We start from the raw sequence: 18526 nt of genomic DNA, 5'->3' as shown, positions 1-18526 counted from the left end.
TTTGGCATATTTTTTTTCTCACTTTTTTTTTGGTGTGTGCATGGTGTGATTTTGAGACAGTGGTGGTAACTGGGTATGTGTGCTTGCACACTGTTTGCAGGGATCATGAAGTGCTTGGCGGGCCATCCACCCGATCCTCATCTTTCCATCCTTTCAGGGCTCCGGTAGATATGGAATGGTTCAGAAGAGCCAGTGGCTACCAGGAATATAGCTGGAATTAAAGTCATCATGAAGTGGGGAGGCATTTCAAGTCTTCAATTTTTCTGAAGCCCACACATGAGAAAGAGCTGTATGAATACTTGCAGCCAGAAGTGGGCGATACCTAACTCATGTTTTTGTCATTGAAAAAGTGCCCTCAAAAGAGGGTCTCCTTCCTCTAAAGCTTTTGCAGGAGGGGAGACAAACAATAAGTACTCACTTTTAGAAACTTGCACAGGTTTGTGGTGCAGTTGTGCCACAAGAGAAAATGTTAAGCCCTATCTATAAAAAATAGTTGTGTTACTACAATTATATTTCTGTAGTTGAAATGGTTATATCCCCTTTGTGCACACACAGTTGTAACAGCAGAAAGATGCATTATACTTCCGGTAAGGAAGGTACATTGATACATGGTATCGGGGACTAAGTAATTATTTCAGACTTTTGTTTTCTGATGAAATACTGGGGATAGATGGGAACCAACAACATGTTATTAGTGAATTTATATATAAGGAAAAGGTGACATTTACTAAGTCCCATTAAAACAACAATAGAAATGAGCACAGGTTTTATTCATTGATTTTAAAAGTACACACATCAGAAAGTATAATTTTTCAAGGAAAGTGAATGATGAAATCATATGTTAAGTGTACCAATCACCTTCAATACTGTTTCATTTGTTACTTGTTTATTGTCTAATTAAATAGTACCATACTGAAATTTAGTCTAGTTGCTTCATCAGTAGGTCTACTAGTCTTTGCTATAGCTCTTCAAGATATTTCAAATAATTGCTGTCATAAAACCTTGGTTTCTAAAATCAGTAACCTGAAAACAGGAAAAAAAGATAAAATTGCTCTTATATCTCAAATAACAGAAGTGAGTATCTGTCATTGCAGCCCAGCATCTTCATAAGAACATCTAATTTTACACTGTACTCTAAAACAACAGATTATATAGTAAGGATATTCCTTGGCTAATAAGAGTAGTAGATCTTCAGCAGGTCGATCAGTGTAACTAGGAAGACTATTTTGCTATTTAAAGTTTTAGTCAAGTTTTTGCCTAAGTTTTATGTATTATTGAATGTCTTCATTGTGAGACGTATAATCCAAGCCTCCTTGCTGCTTCAGAAATTCTTGGTCCTTTTTTATTGGGGAAAGGGTAAAAGTTTAGTTTGTTGCAGGCCGGCATGCATTTTGTAGAAGAAATATGTTGATGTGTCCAAACTGCTGACGTGGCTGATTTTGGAGGAGGCTTTTGGCAGGTGCTCGAAATGTTGCTGTCATTCTCTTCGCTGAAACTGTTCAACGTGTTTGAACTTCCCAGTTGACCGAGCACGGATAGTTCACTTGCTCCTTCTAATTCCTTGTGTTGCAGCGTGCCGTTTCCCTTTGAAATCAGCCTCTGATTGTCAAAACTGCATGGTCTGTTCTTGCAGTGGGAAAGATCCCAGCTAACTCCTTGACAAGGGGCTTGCACCAGGCGGTGAATTCCCAAGTGCGTACGCCATGGTGAGCCGTCTTGTACGTTGCCACTGCTGGTCATCTCCAGTCTGATCTTTCTGACAGGAACATGTTCTGTAAATGACTTTGATCTAACATGTTTATTAATTAAAACAGCATTGACCATTGATGCTGGGAGAACAGATTCATGTTCACCTACAAGAGAAATGCATACATGCACGTTACTATGGTGGCAAAAATTAAGGGTGTAAACTGAAAGGTTTTAACAGATGAGTTTGTCTGCACTCTTTCTGTCATGGATGAGAGTAGTGCAAGTTCTTCTGATGCCACGTTACGGAGTAGAAATATTTCATGCTCGGTTTTGCAGTTCTGAGGACAGAAACGGTACCCCCAGGGTTAGTCAAATGAAAATGGAGATTTATCAAGTCAATATTGATCTAACCGGTACTCTAAGACTCATTAACAACACAGATTGAGAATTGACTTTCAGTAATTAATTGCTTGTAAGCAAAAATTCTTAAGGTGAGCAGGGACTTGCTCTGTGTGTTGGTAGGTGTTGTGATTTGAAAGACAAAAATGTTCTGTTTGATATTGTTTGAAGTTGTATTCACAACTTAAAAATACTGTGACCACTTCCAGATGAAAGAAGTTGTAAATTTCTTTTTTCTTTTTCTTAACGAGAGAGCGTTGACATATAGGCTTGTATTTTAATATTTTACTGCAATTTTACTATTGTAGTCAGTATAAATGGTGTAAAGTAAACAGCTTATCACACTAGTGTTGCCTGAATGATTGCTTTGAGGAAAAATCTGCTTGATCCATGAATGGTATAGAGTAGCTGTAACAGTGGGAGAGAATCTGGTCTCTTCTTTTTTTCTGCTATCCCTATAGCTTAAATTTCTAAAGCAGTATGAAAGTTACTGTTAGAAATGTATAAGATATTAGGGATAGAAACGCTAATGCTACTTTAATTGCATGTAGCAGCCATCAAATTAATGAACATGACTGGCTTTCTGTGCCTTGAAAATGAATAGACACTGAACCACTACACTAAAGATAAACTGCTGTTGACATTGCAAATACTAATGAAATACACTTCAGGTAGTATAAATATAGTTTAAAGTAGGAGTTGTGCAGAATGCTGACCTTATTTACAGGGTTGAGTTATAGGAACTGTGTCTGCAGTATGAGTTATGAAGCATATTAAAGTGAAAAAAGTAGACATAGAAGAGTGCTGATTATATTCTGAAACAGAATATCTGAATAGCCATTTAAAAAGAATTGTAACCCTGAATTTGAAGTGAAGCTGTTTGGAATAGGATGCTGCCTTTAAATAAAACAACAGAACAACCCCCGCTTTGTAACTGTCTTTCATACCATCTTTACAAGGAAATATTTGAAGAGATCAGACCCACCTGATTTACTGGCAGTAAACGAACCTGTACAACAGGGCTTTGGCTAAGGAGGGGCTTTCACGACTGTCTTTGGCTCCCACTGCTGAAGGAACACCACCAGCATAATATCACAGAATTTTTTCTGCTCCCTGGGTTGGCCATGTAGGGTTGATCTGGTAAGAGCTGCTTTGCAGCATAGCTGTGGGAGTGAGAACTGTGTCAGCCCACAGCTTCCACTCTCCTGCAGTGTTACCAGGAGAAAGGAGACTAAAGCACATGTAGAGCTTGGAGATATAGATGTGTTTGTGCATGTCTATACAGTGAAGTATGCTAACAGAATTTCCTAGGGTGAAACCATTCATAGAGGTAAGAACACACAGTTCTCTATATGTAACAGTGAGAATCAAAGTTATGACTGGACGTTATCCAGGAAATAAAGCTGAGCTTGGGTGGCTACAAAAAGTCCACTTGCAAAATAGACCCATGTGTTTTGCAGAACAGCATGGTATAGCACCAAGCTACAAAAATTAGAGCTTGTTCTCCATGTGTGAGAGAAAAAGCAAGAGAGAAGAGAGAGACTGAGGTGATGCAGCTTTGCATGTTCTTGTGGATGTAATTGCACTCTTGGCTGAACTGGCATTAATAGGCAACATCAGGTTTTACCTTGAACCTTATGAACTGGTCATCAGAACAATTACCATCTGGCTTGAGTTGATCAAAGAGTTCAAAGTAATGCATCTAGTCAAATTTTAATAGTCTGGACTGGTTTTGAGTTCAGGTTTGATTTGATTCCTTGGCTACAGGTGTGGCACACAAAATTGAGCAATGACCTTGGGTAGAAATGTGAGAGTCCTGAACCACTGTGTGTTGAATTAACACACATTCAGCACTCTCAACTTCTAAAGAAAGCTTTAATTAGACAAATCTTTGGTCTTTCTTTCTTTTTCCTTTTTTTTTTTTTTTAATAAATTGTGCATTATAGCCTCATTGCAGGGTTTTTTACCATCTGGCCTTTTTCATATGCTGTCATCATAGATAGATACTTTTAAGGTTCTGGAGTGACAAAAGTTAATCTTATTTCAAGTTAGGTTGGGAAATACTTGGAAGAGATTTCTGCAGTCAGAGCAGAAACTGTTGTGACTGCATGCGCTGAATGCTCCCATTTAATTCCTAAAGTAAATACAGTTTTTCAGTTTCTTAGCCAATAAATAATGAATACACTGCTGTATTATCCCCTAGCTGGTGACTTTGGAATCTTGTCATACTCTTTGTTCTCAAATAATCAGGAAGAGGCAGAAGTGTGAACTGTGTGTATTGGCTCTGTGTATTGCAGAAGGAACAGAAGACAGTTGTTTTCAGGTGACTTCTCAGTTATTAACCCACCAGTCAAAAACCTAGAGAAGTTAGAGTATCTGAAGTTCTGTTTAAAAGTGCACAATTTCATGACACTGGCAAACAGGTAGAGACATACAAAGCTAAAAGTCCTCAAGGAAACTTGGAGTTACCATTCCAATTGTGGTGCAATAAACCTCAAATGCTCAAAATCCCTGTGGTATCACAGAAGGACAGCTGGTCTGTCAGACAGGAAAAATTTAGGGGTTTGCTAGATGGAACAAAGACCTTTAGCAGGGATTTTTAAGACCATGAGGACTGAAGGTGCCTTCCTTCCATGAGGTTTAAAACTCATGAGGTTTTGTGTCTGGCCTTTGAGGTTTGTGTGTATGTGCAGGGTTGTGGTGGTGCTGTCATTGTGGTCCCCATCCCAGCCTTGCCATAATCTTACCCTCTAGGTAGGGAAACAGTTTGCTGTCAGTACAAAATACTGATACCTACATGGACTGCCTTTTGGTACTAGCTGGAATTTCTGGATAGTTTAAGCTTGTAACTTAAGGAGTGTAGGGCAGTAGGCTATCCCAATATGGCTGTGTTCATTTCTGCTTGACATATTCTTGGAAACTGATGCATGTAACAGGTTCAAAGTGCTGAGCTATGTAATAGGTTTTCCCAGCTTCCAAACCATAGGAATGTATAAGATCAACTTTCTGCACATTGAGAACTCAGCATAACAAAAAAAACCCAAACTTCAACTGCTTCTAACAGTAACATAGATCCTTTCCACACAGGTTGTTTAAAGACAGTAGTTCAGTGCAGTAGGTTGTGTGGTTTTGTGAATGTTTTGGGTTATATGTATGTGTATGAAAATATTTGTATGTGAACTTCCAGTCCTACTAAATCTTAAACTTCCCAGAAACTGTGCAGTCCTACTTTCTTATGTCTTTTCTTTAATCTTCAAATAGTGTCTTTGCAAAAAATCTGCTCTGATTACATTCATTATATCTGAAGCTTCATTTGAATTTAATCTGAATACAGACTCCTGCTTCCTTTCTTTAACTAACTTACATTTTTGCTACAGCTGATGAGATGGGCTGTTTTGTCTTCAAGTTATTTATTTGCCTTTTCATACCTGATAAAATAAGCTTTTATTTATATATATATATATTTTTCTTCCTCACAGAGATTGAAATTCTTTTAACATAAGAATTTCTAGACATTTGGATGAAAGAATATTGACGAAGTGAATCTGTTGTGTAGTTCATAGTTATGTGTTTTTTCAATTGTTTTGGTGATATAGTCTGGCACGGCTAAAATCTAGAATTGCTGAAAAATGTAGAGGAAAATGTAAAGAATGAAATAACCTAAGTTCTGCATTTGTTGAGCTCAATACTAATATGAGAGGTGAACAAAGCATATTTTTCATATTGCAAATAAATTCAGAAGAAAACTTCATTAATTGACTTAGTATTCTCAATATCACTTTTACTTGGAAAGTAAATGAAAATGTTATCAGTGTAATATTGTAAGCAGTAGCCTAACTAAAAACTTTAAAATAGTTGAAAGTTTCTTACATAAAATCTGTCTGACATAGGTAGATGAGTGATACATATTGCTACTTGTTTTTCTATTTATGTACTTTTCAAGCAATATGCAGTGAAAATATTTTCAAAACAGGACCTTTTGTTCAAAGCTTGTATCTTAGTTATCCACTATGAGTCTTAGTATAAGTTAATTAAAAAAACCCAACAACTTGTGCTAGTCACTTGATATTTGTTATTGTTTCCTGTAGTCTTGTAGGACACATTTCTTTACACAGATAAAGAAGGGGAAAAGAGACAGAAGACCCAGAGTTGCTTGTTCTGATGGAAGCATTCAAGAGAGCAGAAATGTTACAGAATACATTGCACAAATACACGGATGACAGACATGAAGTATGTGGCTCCTGGAAGAGTTACCATTTATGTTTAGAATTTTACTTTACGCACATAAAACCTGTAAAACCCTATCTCAAATATGTTCATCTGTTTCAAACTCATGGTAGTGTTTCACTGCCGTGAAGCTAGTTGATATAAACATAAGACCACCATTCAGTGAAATGAATAAAGCCCCAAAATGACAGAAAAGTAATTAACTTTATACTTCTCTTGAAGCTGAGCATAAAAAGAACAAAGCTAGGAGTTATTCAAGATTTAAAGAAATAGTCTGTACATCTACATTTGCATTTTTTCCTATAAATATAAGCATACCTGTTTTAAATACAATAATGTGCGATTGCAGTTTTTGCTTCTGTTTTATATGGTCATACTGCTCCTCGAGTAAGCTTACATCCATCTTGGTTGGCTGCTTATCACGATCTGAAGCCTGTTGCTCTGAGGTATGAGTCACTGAAAAAATACCAATCATGTATTTGTAAGCCTTCACCATCTGTTCCAACAAGGAAGAAAAAGTCATGCAGAAGCAAGACATTTCCTTCATTGTGTGGCAAAAAAGCAAATCAAGTATAAAGCATCTGAAATCTTCCTAAATGAAGAAGTAACTTTCTTCCAAGTATGGTGACTTCTTTCAGAAGTTGCATGGTCTAGTCTGAAGTTGTGGGTTTCAGTCAACTTGTTTTCATGCGGTGTGTCTGGAGCTACTGCATACATAGTTCATGATTATAACTGGATAGTTGGATTTAATGTTGACTTAAGGTTGTGAGCATATGAAGCTTTGCCAAAAAAAACAGTGAAATACAAAACCTGATTGAACACAGTCAGGTGCACAAAGGGCTGGGTAATACTGGTTTATGTAGTAATGTTAATTCTTAAAGGGATGCTGTCATGGTGACCTCCCCAAGACAGTAGTTCCACCAGGGAAATCTTTCTTCAGGTTTCTTTCCATGTATTTTGTGTCTTTCTCCTCCACACTCCTTTCCTTAACTTTCATTCAGTTTCATTGTTGCTGCCACTTCTTGGGGCTGTGGGGTGGGAGGGGAGGATTTGTTTATACCTTAATAATAATTTTGTGCTTATTGCTCCCTTTTAAGAACGTGTTAAAAGTATTCAGGCCTGGGTGCAGAGTCAAAACAGTATGTGCCAGTGACACTTGAATTCGGAGGCTGGAGATAGGAATGCCTTACTCTGACTCATTCAGGTTTTCTGCCTTTCTATAAAATGAAATAAACTATAGAAGTAATCATTTCATTACTGAGAGATGAACAAACTCTTCAAATGCACAGTAAGCCACATTTTAAAGCTTACTGTACATTTAATAGTATTATCTAATAATGAGGCAAAAATTTTAAAAATACATGGCTTTTGATCATATCAAATAAGTATGAGACTATGTCTGGACTATTAACTGCAAATTTCTGTCCCTGAAATAGGTCCATCTGATACTGTTGCAAGGGCCCAAAAGAGTGGTACATGAAAAAATAATGCAGTTAAACAATAGTTTTAATATAATTGTGCATCAGCTAGGTTCCTTGCAGTGAAAAACATTGCATAAAAAACATTGTGAAAGGGCAGTGTGTGGAAGGAATGCCGGTGTGCTCTATTTTTCCAGTTACTGGCAGAAATTATGCGATGATTTGCATTATAAATGATTTACTGAATCAGGCTCAAATCCTGCAGATCTTGGGAATCCCTTTGGAAGTTGTGCGTACGCAGGTGACAAGACTCTAGTTATGCAGTACATAGAGTTCTGGTAAGGCTCAGCAGGCTCACATGTCTAAGTCTGCTGTAATTCACTTCATTAATAATTGCTTTTGCCTTCCCAATATGCTTGTGTCTTGCAAATCGTGTCGCCTACCTCAACTGCAGTCTTTTTCTGCTTTAGCCAGAGAAAGAACAGTAAACTTGTCAGACCCTGTAGATACTCTTCGAGTTAGATTCTCTCTTGATCCTGGAAAAAGCATGTGTCATGTTAGAGGTCTTCTGATATATCGTGGCTTTGGTAGATCTACTCTGATATTCTGCATTCAGTAGTGACAAGCACCTAGTGCTCTGTACAAAGGAGTACCTCAGTTGCCTTGTTTGTTCAGTGTTCTGAGTTGTTGGCACATGGAGTCCTCCTTTGGACCTTCAGGCAGTTGGTTTATACATTGGGGCAGGAGATTTAATTAACCTCATTACAGTTTGAGCTGGCATTCAATACAAACATTATTAATGGTCATAAAAGTTACCCAACCTTTTTAAAATTCCAGTCACACTATTTGACTCACTGACCTCCTGTGAAAGTGGCTTGTGCAACTTGACTATGTGTTGCAAAAAGAATTACCAGGATAGCACCCTTGAACATGAAATGTAGGCTCTGTCTTAAAAGATGTACACTTAACTTCTCATTACAAGAGCATTTAAAGTATAATGAGTTTGTATCTGATCAGAAGTTATTATTAATTATTTGTACTGTACCATTCCCTCAGGATCATGGAAGAGCCATCACACTTAGTTACGCAAATGGGTTATACAAGGCAGTCTCTTCCCAAACAGTCGCATGGCTAAGCAGCAAAACCAGAAACTGGGAAAAGAAACCAGATGCCCAGTGAAATGAAGTGAATGAGTCCAGGTGGTACAGCAGAGTGGTGGAACCAGGAACAGGATTAGCTTTTGTTTTGCTGAGCCAATCCCATATATATTGCAGTTTGTTTCCTTTTCAAGGAAAGCTTGTGAACAGGGCATCTTGATTCAGTCTCAAGAGGTGTGTGTATATATATATGTTTGTGTGTATATGTCTTTGTGTGTGTATACTTTGCTATCAAGGCATGCGTGTGGATCTGTTGTGTATATATATACACACAGACATACACACATATGTCCATGTGTGTGTTTTGTGAATAATTTGCAACCAGGATATAATTCATAAAATGAGTTGCAGGTCTAATCTACATGGTATCACAAAGTACATAGAGTTAATTGTGGTTTTGATGTGTAGAGAGCTGATGTAACTAATCCTTGTTATGCCACTGAGATAAACTTGAAAATGGATTACTCATGGATTACTCTTTGCACTCCTAGCCTGTTTAGGTATTACTAATAAATAATAATAAAAAAATTTTCTTATTGTCATACATATACACAGAATTAGAACTTCTGTTTAAATCAGTCAATCATTCAGTCTTTAAATTGAGCTGCTTCTATTTACAGACCACTGTATACTTTTAAAATACGCAGCAGGTGGCACTATTGGAGTGGTATGACTGTATGTTTGCCTTAGTCTTAAATGTTAGAGGCCTCCATTTGGCTTGTAGGTTGCTGAGGAATATAAGCAGTCAAGCCATTTCCTAGCACTGGCACACGTATTTCCTAACAGTACTATATGTTCTGAAAATTTATTGCCATGATTAGGTTTGTGTAAAAACTTGCCTTTCTTTAATTGAACAAACTCCTGTCCAAAACGCCATCTATGAGTGATTTCTGTTTGATTATCCACTGAAGTCTGAAGTGCCATATTTTCCTTAAGTCTGTTCTTCCATTACACAATGGAAGCAATTCTTCATTTCCTTGAGGCAAAAAAATTTGAGAATACTTCATAATCCAAAAGCAGTGGCTTTTAGAACTTGATGTTTACTGCCCTTGACCTTGGTTGCAAAATCTCATTTAAAAAGATGCAACTAATTTTATCACATACTAATTAATTTGTGAGTAGTAAATTAGTTTTTTATTAAAAAATTGTTTCGAGGACCTTATAGGAATAATTGTTGATTTAAAGATAATTAAAAATGCTCATAATGGTTAACTGACTGAATGCACTGCCTGTAACACTGGATTTTACTGCACCTGAGACCAGAGGTATGTATGATTATTCATGTTGTTCATGTGCAGAATTACAGACATGTCCAACACTGTTCATGCAGGTTACAAAGATAGAATACAAATATCTGTAGATTTTAACTGGCCCTGAGAAGGAGAATCAAAGTTGCTGTGATAATCCCCTTTCTCTAGCTTTCTGTAGTGTTTTTGTTTTTTAATTTAAATGCAATCTTGAAGTGTTAAAAAGTGACTGTTTTATTGTTAGAAAATTTAATAACAAAAAGAAAGGTAGAAACAGGGTGGCTGCTATTATTTGGGTTCCAGGCAGTATTAGTAGAATCAATAATAATTGTTTACTTTTTAATGAGATTTTTTATGAGAGCACATATATTTCTATTATTTGAAAGCACAACCTTAAAGCATGCCAGAGTTAGAGATTGGTTAAGTAGTTAGAGCACAGGACTTTCTGATGATGCAATGTTATTTTTTGGTGCCCTCTGCATGTCCGTGCTAACGGGATGAAGGAACCTACGATGCAAGTTTTCAGAATGATCTTGAGATGTTTCTTCTGATCTGACCTTTCATGTGCTTTCAGACATAAAGGGTTCAAGTGTGTCAAAGGGAGGGTGGCCCAGCTGTCCTTCAAGTCCCTCTGAAGGTTTGGTGAGCTTGGGTCATATGTAGCCCAACTTCACATTTCCTTGATAGGATTCTATTTTCTCCTTTTATCCCTCAGGGTCTTTACGTAAATATATAATTAGGTAGTGTGTGTCTATGTAGATATATATCAATATATCTGTATATCAAAAATAAATCAGGAATGTTATTTTGTTAGCTGGTCTGAGAAGGTTGCCTGGTTAGTAGAGGCTGTAAAATGGCTTCCCAGATTTCTATTCCTTAGATCCCTGAGGTTCCCAAGGGACTGAACCTGTAGTCATATGTTTGAGTTACAGCCTAGCCATGGTGATACTGCTGAATTCAGGGTTAAACATGATGCATTGTCCTTTAAGGGGGACCATTACTCGATAACTTCACTATGTGAGCCTGGTTACTTTGTATGAAATATGCATGCTTTGCAACTGTGCCCTTGAAGAGGGAACTAAAGACTGATAAAAGGAAACATCCTGCCCCAGAAGGCGCCAAAGGCCGGGTGACTGCCAAAGAAGCCTCAACTAAGGGAAAGGTGGCAAGGGGAGATCTGACCGACCATAGACTCAATTCAAGACTGGAAAAACTTGCACATGTCTGGAAAGTTGAAGTCCCCCATGAGGACAAAGGCACACGATTCTGAGACTACTGCCAGCCGCTTGTAGAATGATTAATTCGTCTCTTCAACCTGGTTGGGCAGTCTATAACAGACTCCCAGCACAATATCTGTCTTATTGGCTTTCCTTCTCATCCTCACCCATAAGCACTCCACCTTGTCATCAGAATCATGTAGCTCTGTACAGTCAAAACATTCCCTAACATGTTCTGTATGTGGAGTTTTGTGCCTCGCATAAGCAGCGTTTAAAAACCTCTGTTCTTCTGTCTGGACTCTGTGGGTGCTGAGAACTAAATAATCTTCCTTTGGAGTGTTACTTGCTGTGGAAAGTAAACTAAAATGCTGAAATTTGCTCTGTTAGAGGGCTGCTGACTCTGTTGGTTGTCTGCATTGTTAGGACTGGAATCTCTCCCCCTGTGCAGACAATCAGCATCTAAAATTTAGGGTCAGGACTTGTGGTTCATTTTGTAGTTCTGCTGTCCTTGCCCACTGAGAACTTCTAAGATTGCCTTTTAGAAGTGGCAATGTGCAGAGGCAAGTCTAAGAAGAAACTGAAGGTATTTACCAGTTAGAGATTTTAAACAAATGAACCTGGGTTTCTTAAATAAGTGTGACAAACAAGATGGTTAGTTTTACTCCATTTTGACCTCATAAAACTGTCCATGAGACGAGGGTGAGAAGTTGCTGAATGGCCTTCAGTAGTCCTCTTCAGAGGATTTTGGAAATTCATTGAAGCTTCCTTGATCCTACAGAAGCCTTTAATTCCAGTTACTGATAAGCGGAGTTCACATTTCTGGTACTGCTATCTAAGTATCTTTTCTATACCAACTACTTCTCCAACTGTTCTCTATCCACAGAGTTATGATGGCTACAGCTCTGGGAGGTGACAGCAGCCTGTGTTTATTCATTCTCCCAACAGACATAATACGCATATAGGAACTCTGGGACAATTTCAAGCAGGGTCTAAAACAAAATGGATAAGCCATATATATTTTCCGCCTTGATTTTTCCACCGGTAAACTACGTGATTTTGATTCATTCTTGATTGCAAAATGATTTTTGATCCTTGCAGGATGGTGCTGAAAAGTGCAAGGCTTGTCCATATTAGTTTCCACTTCAGGCATTGTTTGAGTGGGAATGAGTTTATCTTTGATTGGTTTTAATCAATAAAAAGTACTTATCTGTAAGTAGAGTTTGATAAGAATCAAGTACAGCATGAAAGAACTGGTTAATCTGTTGTTAATGAAAAGTTTTATCTGGATGACAACATCTTGCTTCTGAGATATTTGCTTTTGAGCATTAGGACACAAACCACTTCAGTATTCATCTTCAAGGAAATCTGCTGGGTGTATAAGTTAACTTTAATAATCCTTGCAAATGACTCTAGTTAAGATAGTCCTCCAAAGAGGATGGTTAAGTACTATTACTATTGTGAGAATGAATATGGACTTGAAATCTGTGCAGGGGAGGAAAGTATCCTAAAAATAATTTGCTATTCAGAAACATCCTTCACTTCACTTCCATGCAGAGATCTCATGAGGAATTTGTACTGCACTTCATAATCACTAGTAGCCTAATTGAGTCAATGAAATTACATCTGTAAAACTAGAGTATGTAAAACCAGATACAATTCCACAGTGCCTGATTCAGTACCCACTGAAGTCAACATGTTCTGCTGAATTTGATAGAAGTGAAATTGGAGGATTTTATGTACATGATTAAATAAAAGGTTCAAATTGACCAATACCTATGAAACTGACAGTATAATTGAGATTGTGTAGTTGAGCCATCATTTAAATTCTTTTCTTGTACCCATTGTTCCTGTGCATGTATATGCCTTTATATGGAATCCTGTGCCAATTCTTCATGAGGTCTCTGTAAAGGGCCTTAATTGGTTAATGCAGTACCTGGGATTTTGAATATGCACATGTCAAGAATTAAATCAACCAATAAGTTTGTGGAATAATTACTATACCTAAATAAGCTACGTCTTCAGTCTCCATGTAATAACTGTGGTCTGAGCTTCCTCTTGCGGAACTCATGCATAGGGCTTTTGCTGGATCTTTATACATCCGTTCACAGTACGGTTAGTAAAATTGCAGTGGATAACAGCCATCTCGATCCATTGCTTTCAAACATCAAGTACTTATTCTTACACAGTGAATAATGAGACTCTCCACAGCATTTGGAAGCATGGACGAACACAATGGTTACTACAAAATCATGTGCAAAAGTAACTTCAACAGGTAAGTGCATATTTAGGGAAAGGAAAACATTTTTGGTGTTATAATGCCATCTCAATAAAAAGAACAGCAACTTCATCTTTTAGTTTAAGGTACTGTGGTATTTTATATCATCAGTACTTTGTTAAACATTGCTAGAGATTTTGTGATAATAGAGTACCTGCAATGCTAAGTAGAAGGGGAATGACCTTTAGAGCATTGTCATTGTTCAGGTATCTTTCCAGTAGGTAGGTCTAGTGCTCAAGCTGAGATTTTTTTTTTAAGGTGATGTGTTAATGTGTTATTGTTGTGTTATTGGAGCTTAACATTGTAAACATCTCCCACCTAATTAGCAGCATTGCACGTGACTATCGGGTTACTTGGCAAATAGGTTGGCATTTATCTGACCCAGCTTACTATGTTTAATGTTTCTGAGGCTAATTAAAGAGCCACAAGATTTCTTATTGGGAAGAGGATAATTGTGCCAGCAGGCCTAACAGCGCTAGGTCTAACATGGGTTGCTTCGGTTGTATTGCATGTGCGTGGCTGATGTCCGTATGCGCAGCGACTCTTAGCTGACCCATTGTTTCTGCTATGCCAACCTATGCTGACGTACGAATGTGAAATACCCGTTTGGGGCTTAGAAATATTTGGCTGCCCTGCTACTTAAAATAACTAGTTAGATGCCCAAAATCTACTGCTGGCAGCAAAAGGATTGCTAGCTTTGTAGTTGCCGATGGAGTTCTGTTACTTCCTGTGAAGGTGTGAATACTTCCACATCCCATTAAATTACGTAGCCAGTATAAATCAGGATAGCTGGACTGCTGTCAATATAGTAATCCTAATTTATATCAAAGGTCTGGTCTATCTGTTCTCTAGCTTGTTGGCATGTCTAAGATGATGTGATGATAATGAAGCATGGTACTTAGGCTGTCACTGTTTTCAAAGGAGTTCACTTGTGTAAAGCTGAAGAATGCAGTTAAATCTAAGTTCATATCAGGGTGTAACTGAGATCAGAGGCAGACTTTGATACTCGAAGTGAGAATAAAAAGTGAAAAATCTCTGTAGGAATATGGAATACAGTTAAAATAATTTGTGTTTTGCAATGAATTGAAATGAATTTGCAGTTGAAGTTCGACAGTGAGGGAAGAAAAAAAAAGCATTAATTGGCATAGTAGTTATAACTTATCAAAACAGCCAAGGGCCTAGCAGAGCATGTTAGTATTGCTTCTCCATCAGGTCAGAAACTAGTTAATAGGAAAAGGGGAATAAACTCACTTTTCCCTTTACCCTGCTTTATGTGTCTTGAGTGATTAATCTGTGCTCTGCCTCAAGCTGTTAATCTGCAGTGGTGACATTTCAATTATAAACGGCATTTTGTCCATCCCCTCTGGAAATTCTGGATTTGTCAGTGCTAAAACATCACTAGGACATGAATGTAACTTCACTGATAACTGCACAGCTAAACCTTGTTTGCTTTCAAGACAGAATTTTAGAGGCTATGGTAGTATCTGTAAGCGTGAACTTTAATGCAGAAGGAACAGCAGCAATGCACATTTTCCATACACAAGTAGATTTGAGAGAACACTGCCTTGCTTGCAAGGATGGGCAACAGAGTGACAGGGTAAGGCAATGATTCTCCAAACTTCCCTGTTTTCTCTAGGAAAACATGAAGACTGGAAGTAGCAACATTAACATTCTCATTCTGTCCTTGAGTGGATTTTCCTACCCTATTGTCTGCACCCTTGTTCCTAATTTAAGGAGATCTGATAACACAAGGGTGGTTACTCCAGCCCCAACATTTCTGTGCTATTTAAAGCAAAGCATTTCTTGCTATTCGGGACTATTCTTCTGATCTGATTGCTGAAGAATGTAATTAAATCTTATATCCTCATAAGATTGCTTTATTTATTTATAAATGGTTGTTTCCCTTCTACTAACCAATACCTCCTTTAAAATTAAAAAAATCCACTGATGTCTTTTTCTGAAGTCATTTATCATTCCTATGGCTTTCTTCAGAAATGACTTTAGTTTCTCTTCATTTTTGCCAGTAGTTATATTTTGAAAATTGCAGCATTTCAAGCCTTGGCCTCCATATTTGTTACTTTTTTATAGGGAATGCGCAGGAAGTGAAAGGGCAGAGCAAGCCTCTCCTCCCTGGCTCACCAGCCACGTTCTGCATTAATGGAAAAGCAACCTCTATGTGTTATTTGATCCTTTGTTTGTTGTCTGGTAAGAGTTACACTAACAAAACAGTTCTTGGTAACATTTTAAAAGCTTTGTTTCCTTTCACAGCCTCTTCTTGGTTAAGTGAGACCTTTGTTCAGGACAGGTCCATCCAGCATGAACTTCCAGGGGCAGCGAAATTCCACCACTACCTGGTGGCCATCTGATTTAAAGAAGACAAACTACAAACTGGGTGACAATTCTACATACCTTTATTTTAAATGGACTGGTACTTCCACTTACTTCATTGGGATGCCTCCTGAGTGCAAACTATTCAGATAAATTTGCAGGATTAGACACTAAAATGCAGGCCAAGAACACTACGCATTTGAAGAGATTCCCACATTGTAAATATTTTTCAGACAACTTTAAGTTAAACTCTGTCTTATTTAAAGATTTTGTGATCACATTTCTAATACAGATACTCTCAGTACAGAATATTCAAAGATGATATGATAGAGTAAGATTGGTTTAAAAGTCAGTATATTAGAATGTTTGTTTGCAGTGTAGGTTGAGAGTCTTCAGGATTAATGTTTTGAAGGTTTTTCTTTGCAACAATAACTAGAAATCTTAAAAGTATAAACCTATGGGAGTCAGGGATTTGAGAAATCACTAGGACTATTTAAAATGTATTTAAAATGTTCACTATATGACAAAATTTAGTAATATTTTGTAGTTTAAAGGGCATTTCAAATTAAGTATTTGTACTGTTAACACAGTTTAAGATCCTGGGCATGCAAAACCTATTTGACTTCATTAAGGCTCTGCTGAGATACCGCCTTGATTGCAGAATGAAAGCCTATTTTAGGTGAGCCTTCTTTTGATTAAGCAATTCCACTTTGCTTGTCACATGCTATGGCAGGTAATGCAAAAACCTAAAACCTCACCAAACCCTCCCAACTAAAAAAAGAAAAAAAGCAAACCACAGAACAAAACTTCAGCCGAAGTAACGATTCTGCATTTTTTTTATGGAACACTGTAAAAGTGCGTTTGCGCAAACCAGCGTGCGGTACCACAAGAGAACCGGCGTGTATTAATGGAATATTAAAATTCCGTGAATTCCTTCGGACCCTGGTTTGAAGTTGCCCCTTTTTTTGTTCTGCTGCCGTTTACCGGGTGGTCACTGGTGTTTTGCCACTGGTGTTTTCCCACCGACCCGGGCACCTGCCGACTGGGGGATCCCCACTTATTAGCACATAAATTACCGGCGCTGAGCAAGCCACCATCCCCTCCCCGGAGCTCTTCCCTGCTCCGCAGCCCTCGCTCCAGCCCCTCCGTGTGAGGGAGGGAAGGATGAGGCCTCAGCCCGGCTGCGTGGGCGCTGAACACTCATTAACTCCCGCTCTCCCGCTCCGCGGGGCCGGCCCGCCGGCTTCCCCCCCACCCCGCCCGGGGAGGCCGGGCCTTAGCAAAGCCGCCCCCCGCTCCGCCGGGGCAAGGGTGAGCGGCCGGGCAGGCCCCCGCCGCGCCATGGCCGCTCCCTGCTACTTGGGCTGGGATTTCAGCACGCAGCAGGTACCGGGGCCGCCTCACCCGGGCCCTCCTCTCCCCTCCCGCGGCCCGGCAGCGGGGACGGGGGTCCGGCGGGGCCTACCCGGGGCCTACCCGGGGCCTGCCCGGCGCTGCAGCCGCCTCCGGCGGTCTGGAGCGTAGCGGGGGGGGGGGGGGCGCACCCAGCCGGGCCTCGGGGAGCTGGAGAGGGTCGAGGCCCCGGCTGGCCCGCCCGCCGTGGTGGCCCACTGACCTGCCGCCGTGGTGGCCCGCAGCACGGAAGGGGAAGAGGCCTTCCCTCCCCTCCGTCAGCTCTCATCGCCTCTTTTCCTCCACCCAGCGACGGTTTTGGTTCGCAGGGTTTCCTCGTTTACAGCAGGGCCGGGCTGGGCGCTGCAGGATGCGGTGCTGAGCTCGGTGCCGAGGGTTCACGCACGCCAGCAGCCTGCCACGGCTGATGGAAAATCGTTCCCGGCGCCTTCTCGTGTTTTAAGGCTTCTGGGGGACGCTGGGCGCTGCGTGGGCCTGGCTGTTCGCACGCCTCCTTCTCTTTGCCTGCATAAGCGCATCCTTCGTCCCTTTCTGTTTGTCCCTTCTCTTGTCTGCAGCTGTAGGCTGCGTGTCCTAACGTGTCCCACTTCCCCATCCTGCTGGGGATACGTTTAATCCTGGAAAGGAGCGCTGTGGCCCTTCTCCACGTGCAGACTGCGAGGAGACCCCTCTGCCTGCCGCATCAGGCAGGCTGGGAGCTGGGATTTGCACCTGAACCCAGCTTTTCCAGTGTCATCGTGTGAATCAAGATTAGTAGGATCGTGAACCTGGATGCTCGGGTCGCTTGAAATTTTGAGTTGTTGGCGCAATCGGGTGTTACTACACCGTGAATAGAAACTCTGCCCAAGTTGTGCATAGGCCTGAATATGTTTAAAATAGGCGTAGGAGCATAAATGACTTCATTATGGCTGTGCTGAAGTTTGGGAGCTTGAAAAGACACATCCAGGTTAGGTTGATCAAGTGTTTTTTAAGGGGGCATGCTGCAAGCAGAAAGCCAATTAAGCTGCAGTGAGTCAGAGCCATTTTTAAACTAGTGCAGGGCATCAGATTGGTAATGCGTTGTGCCAGTGCATAAATAATGGCCCTACATTAGTATAGCTAAAATGGGGTTGGCCTTGTTATTTGAATACAACTCTTTGAGATGACTTAGTCTTTG

General features: G+C 39.7%; 2 protein-coding genes across 6 annotated transcripts in view; one reads left to right on the top strand and one right to left on the bottom strand.

Annotated features, from left to right (window-relative positions):
- Window positions 1-955: 955 nt before the first annotated feature.
- Window positions 956-18167, bottom strand: C2H9orf152 (chromosome 2 C9orf152 homolog). 2 transcript variants are annotated; one of them, XM_075044985.1, is made up of 2 exons: window positions 6634-7021; window positions 956-1853 (listed from the first exon to the last, which is right to left on the bottom strand). In XM_075044985.1, exons 1-2 carry the CDS (start codon window positions 6860-6862, stop codon window positions 1285-1287), a joined length of 798 nt encoding a protein of 265 aa, XP_074901086.1. In that variant the 5' UTR covers window positions 6863-7021; the 3' UTR covers window positions 956-1284. The 2 variants fall into 2 exon arrangements, 1 of the variants encoding a protein (XP_074901086.1); XR_012652766.1 differs by lacking the exon at window positions 6634-7021 and adding an exon at window positions 17573-18167 and having other exon boundaries at window positions 1624-1853.
- The window catches only part of XYLB (xylulokinase), an 85395-nt gene continuing 83975 nt past the window's right edge, over window positions 17107-18526 (top strand). Inside the window, exon 1 of one of the 4 annotated variants that reach the window (XM_075044956.1) lies at window positions 17107-17343. In XM_075044956.1, coding sequence (XP_074901057.1) covers window positions 17122-17343 — 222 coding nt within the window. In that variant the 5' untranslated portion in view covers window positions 17107-17121. The remainder of the gene's footprint in view (window positions 17344-18526) is intronic. The other 3 variants (XM_075044946.1, XM_075044964.1, XM_075044937.1) reach the window with 3 other exon arrangements.

Source organism: Buteo buteo, chromosome 2, assembly GCF_964188355.1.
Source record: "Buteo buteo chromosome 2, bButBut1.hap1.1, whole genome shotgun sequence".
Classification (NCBI taxonomy): Eukaryota; Metazoa; Chordata; class Aves; order Accipitriformes; family Accipitridae; genus Buteo; species Buteo buteo.
Note: the sequence above shows the minus strand (reverse complement) of the source record. Positions and strands in the feature narration are given on the sequence as shown.